The sequence below is a fragment of the Schistocerca serialis genome, chromosome 5 (genome assembly GCF_023864345.2).
Source record: "Schistocerca serialis cubense isolate TAMUIC-IGC-003099 chromosome 5, iqSchSeri2.2, whole genome shotgun sequence".
In the NCBI taxonomy this organism is placed as follows: Eukaryota; Metazoa; Arthropoda; class Insecta; order Orthoptera; family Acrididae; genus Schistocerca; species Schistocerca serialis.
The window spans coordinates 165,004,341-165,020,257 of NC_064642.1; the positions used below are offsets into that span (position 1 = coordinate 165,004,341).

At 39.0% G+C, this 15,917-nt stretch overlaps 1 protein-coding gene across 1 annotated transcript; it reads left to right on the top strand.

The window, feature by feature from the left end:
• Positions 1-351: 351 nt before the first annotated feature.
• Positions 352-4,084, top strand: LOC126482397 (endoplasmic reticulum chaperone BiP-like). The gene is made up of 10 exons (XM_050106510.1): positions 352-507; positions 651-779; positions 1,039-1,270; positions 1,361-1,495; positions 1,614-1,850; positions 1,970-2,236; positions 2,332-2,727; positions 2,849-2,986; positions 3,089-3,313; positions 3,624-4,084. Exons 2-10 carry the CDS (start codon positions 664-666, stop codon positions 3,825-3,827), a joined length of 1,950 nt encoding a protein of 649 aa, XP_049962467.1. The 5' UTR covers positions 352-507; positions 651-663; the 3' UTR covers positions 3,828-4,084.
• The last annotated feature ends 11,833 nt before the right edge of the window (positions 4,085-15,917 follow it).

The following is a 15,917-nucleotide window of genomic DNA, read 5'->3' on the forward strand; positions in this document are numbered from 1 at the left end:
TCGAATATCTTTTGCCCCATTTCAGCAGGTACCGGTATGGTTCCGGTTTGATTGTGCAGTTATTGTATTTTGTTTAAAGATTTCGTAAACCTATTCGCGCTTTTTTTGTGTGTGTGTGTGTGTGTGTGTGTGTGTGTGTGTGTGTGTCAGTCCTAGTATGATGCAACGAAGTTCAATAACCAACGCCTTTCATTCAAAAAGTTTGCAACTAACTTTCGTCAGCAATCTCCTTCTCCAAGTGCCCAGAACATTCAACCACTATCAACGTGGGCCAATGAAAGAAGGCCAGTTGTGTTCCCTGGCCAATCAGGTTTCGAGGCGTAAGCATTTGGCTTCTGCCTCTGCCTATGACGTGGGGATTTCGCTATATATCCTGCGACTGAACGCTACAGCTGCGTTGAGTTGTTCGTTGTGAGACCGTGTGTGAAGTGTTGTGGTGATTCTTTACCGGTGCGCATTAGCGAAAAACTTCTGAGCGTGACAAGCGATTAATTGTTATTGCGTGTGGTAGGTGACGTTTCCTTGAAATGTGAAATGTGTTTTACTGTTGTTCGTTGTTAAGTTGACTGGGAGCATTGTGAGATTTTTTTTCGTAATTGTATGGGTGGCTCGAATTATTAGTGTTTTGATCGCAGTGTCTCACATTTTAGGTCTAAACCCACGATGAGGGTAGTTCAGCTCCTGTGTTTTGCATTCTTAGTGAATGCATGTTTCTGTTCTAAAGAAGAAAAAAATGTAGGCACAGTCATTGGTATAGATTTGGGTACAACCTATTCTTGGTAAGTAACCAGATAGTGTTTCCAATGCCCATTTGTTAATAGTATTCGTTAAAAGTTCTCAGAGATGTCCAAAGTATACTTGTAAATGTAACTGTTGTATTCTTTATTCGCCTGCACTAGTGACACTACGCTTTAATTAGCTCTAAAAAGTATTAGTTTACTATTACAGACTTACTATATCCCTAGCCAGTATTCGGTAATATTAAGATTTATATGGACGGACTGGTATAAACACTTATCAGCGTTCAAATCTTTGCAGTGTTGGAGTTTATAAAAATGGAAGAGTTGAAATTATTGCGAATGACCAAGGGAACAGAATAACACCATCGTATGTTGCTTTTACACCGGATGGAGAGAGGTTAATAGGGGATGCTGCCAAGAATCAGCTGACAACAAATCCAGAAAATACGGTGTTCGATGCGAAGAGATTAATCGGCCGAGATTGGTCAGATCCGGCTGTGCAGCATGATATAAAGTTTTTCCCGTTTCGCGTAAGTACAATGAACCAATGGATTGAACTTATTAATTTTTCCTGTTATTTAAAAAAAAACTGCTCTCATTTTGGTTTTTGCAATATCTAGGTGAAGGAAAAGAACAGTAAGCCTTATATTCAGGTTGCTACATCGCAGGGCGAAAAAGAATTCGCCCCAGAAGAAATTTCGGCAATGGTTCTAGGAAAAATGAAAGAAACTGCTGAAGCATATTTAGGTAAAAAAGTAAGTACTTTCTTAAGAATACAAATTCATTTTCTCATATAATGTCGTGGTTGCATCTTTCTAAGTAGATTACGAATTTATTTCGTGGAAAACTAATTGCGGTTTTCTTGCAAATTAGGTGACGCATGCTGTAGTCACTGTGCCTGCCTATTTCAATGATGCACAGAGGCAAGCAACAAAGGATGCTGGTACAATAGCAGGTCTTGTTGTAATGAGGATAATAAATGAACCAACTGCAGCTGCTATTGCCTATGGGTTGGACAAGAAAGAAGGAGAGAAAAATGTGTTGGTGTTCGATCTTGGTGGTGGAACCTTTGATGTATCACTCCTCACAATAGACAATGGTGTTTTTGAGGTAAGTTTAAAAAGTACATAGAATTCGCTGTTGCACAGTCAAGTGGTTTTGACCACTCTACATGAATAATTGTATTGCAAATGTGACATCTAGTCGAAAAGGAACATTTATTTTAACAGGTTGTTGCAACTAATGGTGATACTCATTTGGGTGGTGAAGACTTTGATCAGCGGGTTATGGATCACTTCATCAAATTGTACAAGAAGAAGAAAGGCAAAGACATTCGTAAGGATAATAGAGCTGTTCAAAAGCTACGTCGTGAAGTAGAGAAAGCAAAGAGAGCACTTTCATCCAGTCACCAAGTTAGAATTGAAATAGAAAGCTTCTTTGAGGGTGAAGATTTCTCTGAGACTTTGACAAGGGCAAAATTTGAGGAACTGAACATGGTATGTAAAATGCTAAGTGTTTGAGTGTGTCAATATCCATTCTTAAATGTTTTTTCACAGAGTTAACAGATAATTTTTTTCCCCTTTTGAAACAGGATTTATTCCGGTCAACCATGAAGCCTGTGCAGAAGGTGCTAGAGGATGCTGGTATGACAAAGAAAGAAGTTCATGAAATAGTGCTTGTTGGAGGTAGCACAAGAATACCAAAGGTGCAGCAGCTTGTAAAAGAATTCTTTTCTGGCAAAGAACCATCTCGTGGCATAAACCCTGATGAAGCTGTTGCATATGGTGCTGCTGTACAAGCAGGTGTGCTATCGGGAGAACAGGATACAGATGCAATTGTTCTCCTGGATGTAAATCCCCTTACATTGGGAATTGAAACTGTTGGTGGAGTAATGACAAAATTGATTCCAAGGAACACTGTTATCCCCACAAAGAAATCTCAGATATTTTCTACAGCTGCTGACAACCAGCATACTGTGACTATACAAGTAAGTGCTATTCTGCATGTGATGACATTACTGTCAGGAACTGTTCAGAACTTTTATCTGCTGGAAAAAAAATGTTTTATGTTCACATTTTGAGCTGACTCCTTTTTTTCAATGCTTTCAGGTGTATGAAGGGGAAAGGCCCATGACTAAAGATAATCACTTGCTTGGAAGATTTGATTTAACAGGTATCCCATCTGCTCCAAGGGGTGTTCCTCAAATAGAAGTTACTTTTGAGATTGATGCAAATGGTATTCTGCAGGTATGTTCTCCACCTCATATAAATGCTGTTTTTATATGTATATATATATATTTATTTTTTAAATTGTGCAAATGCAATATCTAAAAAAAACTTTCCATGCAGGTTTCAGCTGAAGACAAAGGAACAGGCAACAGGGAAAAGATCGTCATAACAAATGACCAAAGTAGGTTGAGCCCAGAAGACATTGAGCGTATGATTAAAGATGCAGAAATTTTTGCAGATGAGGACAAAAAGCTTAAAGAACATGTTGAAGCTAGAAATGAACTGGAGTCATATGCATATTCTCTGAAAAATCAGATTAATGACAAGGAGAAACTGGGAGCAAAGGTAATGTCAAATTACTAATTATCTATTTAATATTTGCAGAAACATTTTTCAACCTCAGTGATATCTGTCTTACAAGTAAGAATTAAACAATGAAAAATCCAGGATGGAATGTAATAATATTATGAAAAGGAAATTTGCTACTCACAATATAGCATTGTTACTCGTCTTGCAGTTTAATTTGCAGTTGTTGCAGAATATTTGATCTTACCCACAAGATATTCACTAGTAAAATGAAAATTATTTGCACTAGGTAAATATTGTCCCAAGTTCATGTGTAAGAGTTACACTATAGCGATGTCTCTAATTTCAGCTAAGTGACAGTGACAAGACAACAATAGAAGAAGCAGTTGATGAAGCAGTGAAATGGTTGGAAGATAATCAAGATGCTGAAACAGAAGAATTCAAGCAGCAAAAGAAGAAGCTCGAAGATGTTGTTCAACCAATAATCTCAAAGCTGTACCAAGGAGCAGGGGCACCACCACCTGATGCAGAGACAGAAAAGGATGAACTGTAAAGTCACTTAAATATCTGCCCACATAGTGGGCAAGGAAGCAGACTGCCATTTACAGTTTCAGCAGTTCCACAAAACCTGCTACCAAAGAAGTTATTCAATGGACAGTTTAGTAGAGAATTTCCATTTTGAAGACTGAAGTGTGAATGAGTTGCAGTGTATATAATTATTTATAAATTGTTTGTTTTTGTTATGTGACATGATTGTGTGAAAGTGTTTTCTTATTTGTTAAATAAAATTTTGTAATTTATTTTTCAGAACTAGTTTCCATGTTGTTGGTAGTCTCCCAAAGTAATTAAAAACCTTTGAATTTGTACAGGAGCAAGTATGGACAGCTTCTGCACTATGAAACATTTTACTAGAATTCTTCCGATTCACAAAAGAAGTATCTTAAAAGCATTCATAGTTGTTCAGTTAGACAACTGTAGATGGTTAAAATTTTGTTAGTTATCAATCATTCAGTGTAGTCTTACGTCAAAGACATTTCATTCAGTATTGTTTTACGGCAAAAAGCAGGTTGGCAGTATTGATCTTCATGGTGAACAGAATTTCTTAGTGATAATGTTTATCTTGATGACATGGAAATTGTTTCCTAAAACTGGGATAATAAAGACAAACTAGTATAAACTTGTTGTTATACTGCAATAAGGAAACAGTCAATGAAACAAATTTTCTTATATATATGGCTGCCTCAGGTTACACACACAAAAAAAATCATTACTGGTTTCGACTTATTAGGGAGTTGTTGCCTAACTGGAATGTGTTGCATAGTAAAGTGTCAAGTTAATCTGAATAGGCCCAGTTCACATTGTGAATGCCTCTCCTGAATTGTTACATTGTACATCTGAAAAAGTTACTATTTAACATAATTAAATCATTTGATGACTGATTCAGAATTGAAACCAGCAGTGATAAACTTTTCTGTCTTGAGTCTAAGACATAGAATAGAAAACCTGTCGTTCAGTTCTTATCTGTAAATTGCACTGCTTCAAAAAAATGGCATAGCAAAAGTGTTTGTAAGATTGTTGTACTTACATCATATGTGGACCATAGCTTTACCTATTCTGTGCGGTCACCACCATTGGTAACAACCACCTTATCCAGTTCATGTTTCTATAAGCACCTCAGCACATAATTGGACAGTGCCACCTTCACTAATTTCACTACACACACGGAAGTGCTAATTGCTATTGTAAATACTTAAATCTGTGATGGTAAGATGACAGAGAAGTAATGCTACATTGTAAGAGCAAAAATTTGATGGAAACTGCTTATGTATAATTTCTAGGAAGTGAAAGGTCAACTGACAATGGTGGTCAGTTGCTTCAAGAAAAGGTTGGGGGGGCGTGGGTGTGGGCTAATAAAGGGAAAGATATACTAGTTAAAGCCTGTGAATAGGGATGTGGATAGAAGGGAGGACTGGTGAGATAGTATATGTATGTGCCTATTATGATGAAAATTCAGATAGCTGAGCTGCAATAATTGTTTTCCACAGCAGAACATGTTTGATACTGGTTGTTTCTTCACTCTTTTATTTACACTCCATTAAAGATTTTTCTATTGCTGCATCAATGTGATCTCCACTATTCTATGCAGAGTAGTGCATGAATATCTCCCCCCCAACCCCCTCCTCCCTTCAAGTGCTCTGCCCTTTGCAATGGCCATGAGGTGGTCAAATGATGAAAATGTATTTAATGTGAAACCATGAAAGAGCCCATGAAATGGTGCACAGCAAATATTCTTTACACACAGCAGCAAATAAATAAATGCAAGGTTATCTGATTATTGGTGGGCATACAACCAATATTGGTAGCACAGTATCTATGACCTCTAAGAAGACTAGATTTTAAACTCCCACTGTACAAAACATTTATCCAACCTGTATGGCTGTGAAACTTGAAGTGTCCAGGAAAAGAGAATACTATTAAGATCTGTGATTTGGTACAAGGTAAGATCACTGGGGAAAGGTAAATATGGCATAACTGTGGGTTGGATGAGATCTACAACTTTATATATTGTAGGTCTGATGAGGGCCAAACAGCTCATGTGGACTGGTCATTTGATGTCCATTGAAATTTGTGGATTTGAACTGCCCACAGAACACCACTAGGTAGACAAAGGAAAAGGAGAGGCGGAATCCCTGACAATTTGCTGCAGACTGGCATAGAGGGTGAATGGTGGCAGAAAGGAAAAGGAATCCAGTGGAAGAATAATGAATACTCTTGGTAGTGTGACTATAGGAGTTATAAAATTGACAAATATTAAATGATGTCAGCTGGCCAGTCTCTGACAATTTTAAATAACACCATTGTGTTTATACCTGCAGAACTCTTGAGTCACACTGAGATGGTTGTGTAAACAGTTTGAAATAGTTTATTGACTTAAGATGCATTAAACACAGTGTTGCGTACTAAAACTCAGCAATGACTGAAAACTCGTTACTGGTAAATGATATTTGGTTCATGATGGTGGTAACCTAGGAAATTATGTCACATTGACATCAACAACCTGGATTTATCTTCCTGGTACTCTTAAGAGTTTTACAGGTGCTGTCAAATAAGTTAGGACATAGTTTGTCTTTCTAAGTGAATCATCCTCAACTAACATATATTGCTGCCTTTTTAGTGCACTTGAATTTCCTACTGCTTTCCAAAGCTCTTTGGAAGTTGAGATGTTTGTAATGAACTCAACACCTTTAACTTCAGTAGAGCTTCAGTATTGCCCTTCGCTGCTGTGTCTGCTTTAATACTGAATCTGGGTGTCGATTGCACTTCATTCCTGAATATTTAAAAAATTTTGCAACATCCATATAATTTTCTGTTCTAGACTGTCTGCTACTGTCCAGTAAATAATTTTTCCTCCCTTTACTGGATTAAAATGTGACATGCATTTCACTGCTTGTTAATACTGTGAGTAATAACATGTTAAAAAAAGAAATGCAAAACATAATTACTTGAATAAAAAAGGAAGACCGGTGTTTAATTTCCTAAGCTCATTAGAGATGAAGTACTATTTTAGATGGAGTAGGATTGGGAAGGAAAGCAGTTGCGGTCTATTTGAATGGACCATCCTGCGAATCACTTTAAATTATTTATGGAAGCAATAGACAATTTGTATCCTGAAAACCTGAATAGAAATTTTAACCTGTCTGTTTCTGAATGTGAGCCTCTTAAACAATCTTGCTTGCCCTAATTAATGTATAGTTTACTTATTTTGAGTACCAAGGGGCAGTCAGTTATAATTATTCAAAAGAAGGTGATCTTCCTAGCCAAGATTGCTTACAAACCACCTTCATGACCGATTACTGGTTTCAGTAAGTGCGGTTACCATCTTCTGATCTCGACAAAAGATTATTAAATGTATCCTTTACCAACTGTACAAGTACTCTTTCTAAACCATTGCCAGCGGTGTGATGGGTGAGATGCACAATTTATTGGCAACTCTGATTAAAATCACCATAATTCGCCAAATGCTAGTGTCCCATACCACATGCTGCTGTGTTCTTCATTGCAGCGAGGTTTAGCTGTGCCCTGGCAGCAATGAAGTAATTAGTAATGTATAGTATGGGACACAAGCATTTGGTGTTGTATATTGTGATTTTAACATTGACTTGCTAATGCATTGTTCATCTTCTCCACGACATACCCGGCAATGGTTTAGTAAGAGTACTTGTACAGCTGGTATCGTATACATATAATTACCTTTTATCAAGATCTGAACTTGGTAACCATGCTTACCAAAATCGTAATCTACAATAAAGGTTGTTTACAAATGGTCTTGTCTAAGCAGTTCACCTTCTTTCAAGTAATTAGTGTATTCTTTAACAATTGCAGAGAGAAAAGATTGCTACTCACCATGGAGGTGACTCATTGAGTTCTAGACAGGCACAACAAAAAGACTGTTACACCTTAAGCTTTTGGCCAAAGCATTCAGCAAAAAAGAGATTTGCTTGCTTGTGTGAATGCATGTGTGTTTTTCTTTTCTGTTGAAAGTTTTGGCCAAAAGCTTAATTTGTAACAGACTTTTTGTTGTGCGAGTCTGCAACTCAATGTATCATCTTTATAGTGAGCAGCAATCTGTCCTTTCCATAATTGTTCATATTCCAACCTCGACTTTCCGTTGGTAGTATATTCTTTATTCATTTAGTTATGAACCAGGTTTCTTACTGCCTTGGTTGTGACTTATGCTGTAGACTTTAAGGGTCACCACTCTGAGAATAAAGAAAAAATAATGTGGAGCATTACTATACAAGTAAACTGTGAAGACAGTAACTACGGCAGAAATGATGTGACTGTTGGTTGCCAAATGAAGTGCTTACATCCTGATTATAGCTACAAACATTCCACATAGTAACAAACAATCAGTTGCAAACTCCATTACAAAGCATTAGCTTTAAAAAAATTCTTGTCCAAGGAAATTTTACAAGTTTTGGCCATTAAAAATGTTTAATGATATATGACTATAAAAACAAGCCAATTCCCTTTAGTTACAAGCCCATTTAATCTATTCCAGGCATTTAGAAATATTTTTAGGATGTATGCTGATCCAAAATATTTGCTGATATATTTAACAAATCTTCTTCTCAATGGTAACAGAACAGCATCTCAAGGCTCCAGAAGAAAGCCATGAATTTTCTGCAAGCCACTGTACTTATCACAGTACAACAGATCCAAGTAAGAAAAGTCACTATACAGAAAAGTGAAAGTCTCATGTAGTCGACAGCATATCTAGTAGATTAGTAAAGCACTGCCGCAACCGAGTAAGTGAAGTCCTTTGCCATATTTTCGATTTGTCATTTAAACAAGGATTAGTTCCTGAAAGGCTTAAGTATGCAGATGTAAAACCACTGTATAAGAACAGAGATAAGACAGATCCTACCATCAGCTAGTCTCACTGCTTACAAGTTTTCTGAGGTTTTAGTGAAAGTAATGCATGGAAGGACTGTCAAGCTCCTTTGTGACCGTAATTTCACCAGCAAAAGTAGATCTGGATTTCTGATAGGGTTATAAATAGAAGATGCAATACTTATATTTGCTACCAAAGTTTTAGAGCCCATCAACAAGAAGATGAAGATGGTTGGAATGTTTCGTGACCTAGCAAAAGTGTTTGATTGTGTCAGTCACTAAATACTTTTACACAAAGCGACATACACCAATGAGCTAAAACATTATGGCGACCTGTTAATAGCTTGTTTGTCCATCTTTGGAATAAAATACATAACTGATTCTGTGTCTCAGGGATCCGGCAGTTTGTTGGTAGGAATGTGGCATTAGGTGTCTTTACACTGGTCGCATAATTTGCATAAATAATGGGCTGCTGATTTGCACACACAGTGATGGTGACCGATAGTGATCCAGGTGGGTTCCACAGGATTTACCTCAAGTGAATTTGGTCTCCAAGACATCAACGTGAGTTCACTATAATGCTCCTCAAACACTGTAGCAAGGTTCAGGCTCCAATACACGGTCAATTATACAGCTATTAGATGACATTGCCATCAGGGAAGACATCAAGCATGAAGAGACACTGATGGTTTGCAGCTGCCAGCATGTCTTTGATTACTACCACAGGTCCCAAGCAAGTGCAGGAGAATGTCTCCCATAGCATAATACTGCTCCCACCAACTTGCATTTCAAGCTGCCTTTCACCTCAATGACGGAGTTTGTGGAGATGACTAGTGACATAGTGTAACAAAAAAGTGGTGGTCGAGGGTTGAAACTTGATGGCCCCGTGCTCACTGTAGTAATTGATGATGTTGTTGGGTCAACATGTGAACACATAGGGGCGAGCTGCTGCGGAGTTCAGTTTACCAGCATTGTGCTCTTTTGGCAGAGATGTCACAGGTCATCTTACTTTACAGAGCAGACCCCACATTCTGTGAAGAGTCATGGACATCCAATCATGTAGTGGCTAGTGGTAGTTTCACTATCTTCCTGTCTCTTTCCATAGATGCTCGCGACAGTAGCACATGAACATTTGAACAGCTTTACTGGTTTTGAGATATTCATTCACAGTCTCTACATAATAATAATCTGTCCTTTGTCAAAGTCTCTTATCTAATGTGTTTCACCATTTGCAGCCCATATCTTCGCTATGGTGATCACCCGTGTGCGTCTGCTCTGCTTCCATACTTCTGTTACCGCATCATGTGCCCGCAACGCCACCAGGCGGCATCCAATGTCATGATGGGCAGTGGTCATAATGTTTTGGCTCATCAGTGTACCTAGGTATAAGTGGTGCAGCAGGGAAGCAGCTTGGTTCGTTTCTTTCAAAGAGAAAATGGAAAGTTATAGTGGCCAGTTGCGAAGGTGCCTCAACATCATCAGAACGTGGTACCATCACATGTGGAGTGCCTCGGGGTTCAGTTCTGGGCATCTCACTTTCTTTTATTTTTATTTATGATCTACCTCTTTGTACAATAATTGTAAATTTGCCATCTTTGCTGATGGCATTACACTAGTTATTGATAATTCATTACAAAAACTCAAGATGGCAGCTATAAGGTTTTTTAGTGATACTGTGAACTGGTTTAACATAAATGGTCTTTCTGTTACTTGCAGTAAAACAAGCTACATTCAGTTTCATACAATGTCTAAAGATGAAATAGGAGCAAAACTAGATGACCAACAGACAGCTAGGGTGGACAGTTCAAAATACTTGGACTTACAAATTGATAGCAAGCCAAACCGTGTCCTGGATCTGTGCAAAAACACTAAATTCTGCAGATTATGCTGTACACAATGTTTGCTCTTATAGAGAGATATGGAAACCATTAAATCTGCTTATTATGGTTATTTTCATGCTGTGGCATACTGAACCATATTTTGTGGATATCACCCACTGGCTTGAAAAGTGTTATAAGCACAAAGAGGATAGCCCTATATATTAATTGCATTAATTGTAAATTAACTAAATTTTTGTGTTTGTTAACAACTATAATTAACCTCAAAACGTTTTAGGAAAGTAATAATTTTGACCACAGGTTTTTGTGTTGCCTTAATAGAAATCTCTTTTTGTGTATTTGATCCAGTTCTTCTAGGGAATTAGCAACCTCTTATCTCAACAGACAAAAACATAATCAGCGGGCTTAAAGTTATTTGTTCAACTGCCCTGTAATAGATTGCACTAGCTAAAACGCAGCCCCACTGTGAATGCTGTTCTCAAACAGGGGATGAGTTGGTTGACGTTCGTAAGTAGCTGGAAATCGGCCTGGATACTGTCAAAGATTGGCAGTTGGTGCAAATCGGTGTGCTGGGAGAACTCCCGAGAGTCATGTACCTTTGTTCTCTGTACCAGAGGTACCTCAAGTACTATGCTCTCCTGTGGATCCTCTCTCCCTGCAGAAAGTACAGGACCTGTCATTACTTGTTCACTTGACTACGAGTGGTGTGTCAGTGGTAGATCCAAGCGTCTTTTACAGGGTGGATGGTGACCAGGGAGGACTTTCAGTGTATTGTACCGATCCTGCTAATGACAAGTTGAGGTGCTGTTTTTCACTGAAAATGAAACTGAGCCAGTGGGACTCACTTCACCTATTTTAGGGAAACCTGTTTTGTGCGGTGTCAAGAGGAGACAAACCCAATAGGGCAGGGGCCTATTACGCATTGGCAGTTCAAATGTATGTCGAATGATGGTACCCCTTAGGGAAATGGCAGCAAGGGACAAGAAAGTACACCAGGTGCACTCAGTGTGTGTGTTGATGGTTGGGGGGGGGGGGGGGGGGGGAGAGCCTCATTCTATATGTTGAAGAGGCTATTCCAGAACAGCCATTGGGGGAGGGGGGGGGAACAGGGTGCAATCAACTGCAGACTGTTGTGCACATTGGAACAAATGATGCCTGTTGCCTGGCCTCTGATGCCGTACTTGGGTTGTTCCAGTGACTGGCAGCAAAGGTGCACCAGCCTTGTACATGGAGTTTCAATGAAGCTCACAATTTGCAGCATTGTCACAGTCATGGGTGACTGGAATTCGAGTGTAGGAAAAGGGAGAGAAGGAAACATAGTAGGTGAATATGGATTGGGGGACAGAAATGAAAGAGGAAGCCGCCTGGTAGAATTTTGCACAGAGCACAACATAATCATAACTAACACTTGGTTTAAGAATCATGAAAGAAGGTTGTATACATGGAAGAACCCTGGAGATACTAAAAGGTATCAGATAGATTATATAATGGTAAGACAGAGATTTAGGAACCAGGTTTTAAATTGTAAGACATTTCCAGGGGCAGATGTGGACTCTGACCACAATCTATTGGTTATGACCTGTAGATTAAAACTGAAGAAACTGCAAAAAGGTGGAAATTTAAGGAGATGGGACCTGGATAAACTAAAAGAACCAGAGGTTGTACAGAGATTCAGGGAGAGCATAAGGGAGCAATTGACAGGAATGGGGGAAATAAATACAGTAGAAGAAGAATGGGTAGCTTTGAGGGATGAAGTAGTGAAGGCAGCAGAGGATCAAGTAGGTAAAAAGACGAGGGCTAATAGAAATCCTTGGGTAACAGAAGAAATATTGAATTTAATTGATGAAAGGAGAAAATATAAAAACGCAGTAAGTGAAACTGGCAAAAAGGAATACAAACGTCTTGAAAATGAGATCGACAGGAAGTGCAAAATGGCTAAGCAGGGATGGCTAGAGGACAAATGTAAGGATGTAGAGGCCTATCTCACTAGGGGTAAGATAGATACTGCCTACAGGAAAATTAAAGAGACCTTTGGAGATAAGAGAACGACTTGTATGAATATCAAGAGCTCAGATGGAAACCCAGTTCTAAGCAAAGAAGGGAAAGCAGAAAGGTGGAAGGAGTATATAGAGGGTCTATACAAGGGCGATGTACTTGAGGACAATATTATGGAAATGGAAGAGGATGTAGATGAAGATGAAATGGGAGATACGATACTGCGTGAAGAGTTTGACAGAGCACTGAAAGACCTGAGTCGAAACAAGGCCCCCGGAGTAGACAATATTCCATTGGAACTACTGACGGCCGTGGGAGAGCCAGTCCTGACAAAACTCTACCATCTGGTGAGCAAGATGTATGAAACAGGCGAAATACCCTCAGACTTCAAGAAGAATATAATAATTCCAGTCCCAAAGAAAGCAGGTGTTGACAGATGTGAAAATTACCGAACTATCAGCTTAATAAGTCACAGCTGCAAAATACTAACACGAATTCTTTACAGACGAATGGAAAAACTAGTAGAAGCCAACCTCGGGGAAGATCAGTTTGGATTCCGTAGAAACACTGGAACACGTGAGGCAATACTGACCTTACGACTTATCTTAGAAGAAAGATTAAGGAAAGGCAAACCTACGTTTCTAGCATTTGTAGACTTAGAGAAAGCTTTTGACAATGTTGACTGGAATACTCTCTTTCAAATTCTAAAGGTGGCAGGGGTAAAATACAGGGAGCGAAAGGCTATTTACAATTTGTACAGAAACCAAATGGCAGTTATAAGAGTCGAGGGACATGAAAGGGAAGCAGTGCTTGGGAAGGGAGTAAGACAGGGTTGTAGCCTGTCCCCGATGTTGTTCAATCTGTATATTGAGCAAGCAGTAAAGGAAACAAAAGAAAAATTCGGAGTAGGTATTAAAATTCATGGAGAAGAAATAAAAACTTTGAGGTTCGCCGATGACATTGTAATTCTGTCAGAGACAGCAAAGGACTTGGAAGAGCAGTTGAATGGAATGGACAGTGTCTTGAAAGGAGGATATAAGATGAACATCAACAAAAGCAAAACAAGGATAATGGAATGTAGTCTAATTAAGTCGGGTGATGCTGAGGGAATTAGATTAGGAAATGAGGCACTTAAAGTAGTAAAGGAGTTTTGCTATTTGGGGAGCAAAATAACTGATGATGGTAGAAGTAGAGAGGATATAAAATGTAGGCTGGCAATGGCAAGGAAAGCGTTTCTGAAGAAGAGAAATTTGTTAACATCCAGTATTGATTTAAGTGTCAGGAAGTCATTTCTGAAAGTATTCGTATGGAGTGTAGCCATGTATGGAAGTGAAACATGGACGATAAATAGTTTGGACAAGAAGAGAATAGAAGCTTTCGAAATGTGGTGCTACAGAAGAATGCTGAAGATTAGATGGGTAGATCACATAACTAATGAGGAAGTATTGAATAGGATTGGGGAGAAGAGAAGTTTGTGGCACAACTTGACCAGAAGAAGGGATCGGTTGGTAGGACATGTTCTGAGGCATCAAGGGATCACCAATTTAGTATTGGAGGGCAGCGTGGAGGGTAAAAATCGTAGGGGGAGACCAAGAGATGAATACACTAAGCAGATTCAGAAGGATGTAGGTTGCAGTAGGTACTGGGAGATGAAAAAGCTTGCACAGGATAGAGTAGCATGGAGAGCTGCATCAAACCAGTCTCAGGACTGAAGACCACAACAACAACAACAACACCAAAACTGATCATGGCCCTTTCGTTCTGTGTCAAGAGGAAGGACTGAACCAGAGACTTTGAAGATTCTATGATAAGCTAGGCTGCGACTTCCTGTACTTGCGCTATAGGGTTGAGAACTGTAGGGTCCCCCTAAATGGGCCAGGTGTGCACTACATTTCAGAGACTGCACTCAGGTAGCTAACTGTGTGCGAGGTGCACACAAGGTTTTTTTGGATTCGGAGACTTGGCATCTAATCCAGATAATGATAGTTGCTACTCAAAGAGCTGATTGTGTGTGAGATGCACACAAGGATTTTTTTTAGATTAGGTGACTTGTCGTCTAATCCAGATAATGGTAGCTGAAGGAAACATAGAAGTATTAGTGTAAGATGAAAACAAATGCCTCCCACAGTTGTGGCTGCAATGATTACCAAAGTACAGAGGATAACTAAAACAAGCAGAAAGATATACATGTTCAGTAAACTACATAAAAATCAGGAGTGTTGTAACTCAACAAGGCAGCAGCATGTCGAAGAACAATCTCTCAAGATTAAAAGAATAGTTGACAATGCACTGAATAGATTTGTACCCATTGGAACAGTTTAAAATAGGTGGCTACTTCCAGTCACTGTAAAGAAACTTCTAAAGAAACAGAGATTGCTGCATAATAGGTGTAAAACAAAGTGTAGGGCTATAGAAGAAAGAAACACATTTGGCCCTCTAGAGAGCAATGACATGATTGATGCCTTCAGTGACTACAGCAGCAGAATATTACCAGATGATGTTTCACAAAACCCAAAGAAATTCTGGTCGTATGTAAAGATAGTGTCCAGTCCCTAGTGAATGCGACCGGAACTGAAATTGAGGGTTGTTGTTGTTGTGGTCTTCAGTCCTTGGTTTGATGCAGCTCTCCATGCTACTCTATCCTGTGCAAGCTTTTTCATCTCCCAGTACCTACTGCAACCTATATCCTTCTGAATCTGCTTAGTGTATTCATCTCTTGGTCTCCCTCTACGATTTTTACCCTCCACGCTACCCTCCAATACTAAATTGGTGATCCCTTGATGCCTCAGAACATGTCCTACCAACCGATCCCTTCTTCTGGTCAAGTTGTGCCACAAACTTCTCTTCTCCCCAATCCTATTCAATACTTCCTCATTAGTTATGTGATCTACCCATCTAATCTTCAGCATTCTTCTGTAGCACCACATTTCGAAAGCTTCTATTCTCTTCTTGTCCAAACTATTTATCGTCCATGTTTCACTTCCATACATGGCTACACTCCATACGAATACTTTCAGAAATGACTTCCTGACACTTAAATCTATACTCGATGTTAACAAATTTCTCTTCTTCAGAAACGCTTTCCTTGCCATTGCCAGCCTACATTTTATATCCTCTCTACTTCGACCATCATCGGTTATTTTGCTCCCCAAATAGCAAAACTCCTTTACTACTTTAAGTGCCTCATTTCCTAATCTAATTCCCTCAGCATCACCCGACTTAATTAGACTACATTCCATTATGCTTGTTTTGCTTTTGTTGATGTTCATCTTATATCCTCCTTTCAAGACACTGTCCATTCCATTCAACTGCTCTTCCAAGTCCTTTGCTGTCTCTGACAGAATTACAATGTCATCGGCGAACCTCAAAGTTTTTATTTCTTCTCCATGAATTTTAATACCTACTCCGAATTTTTC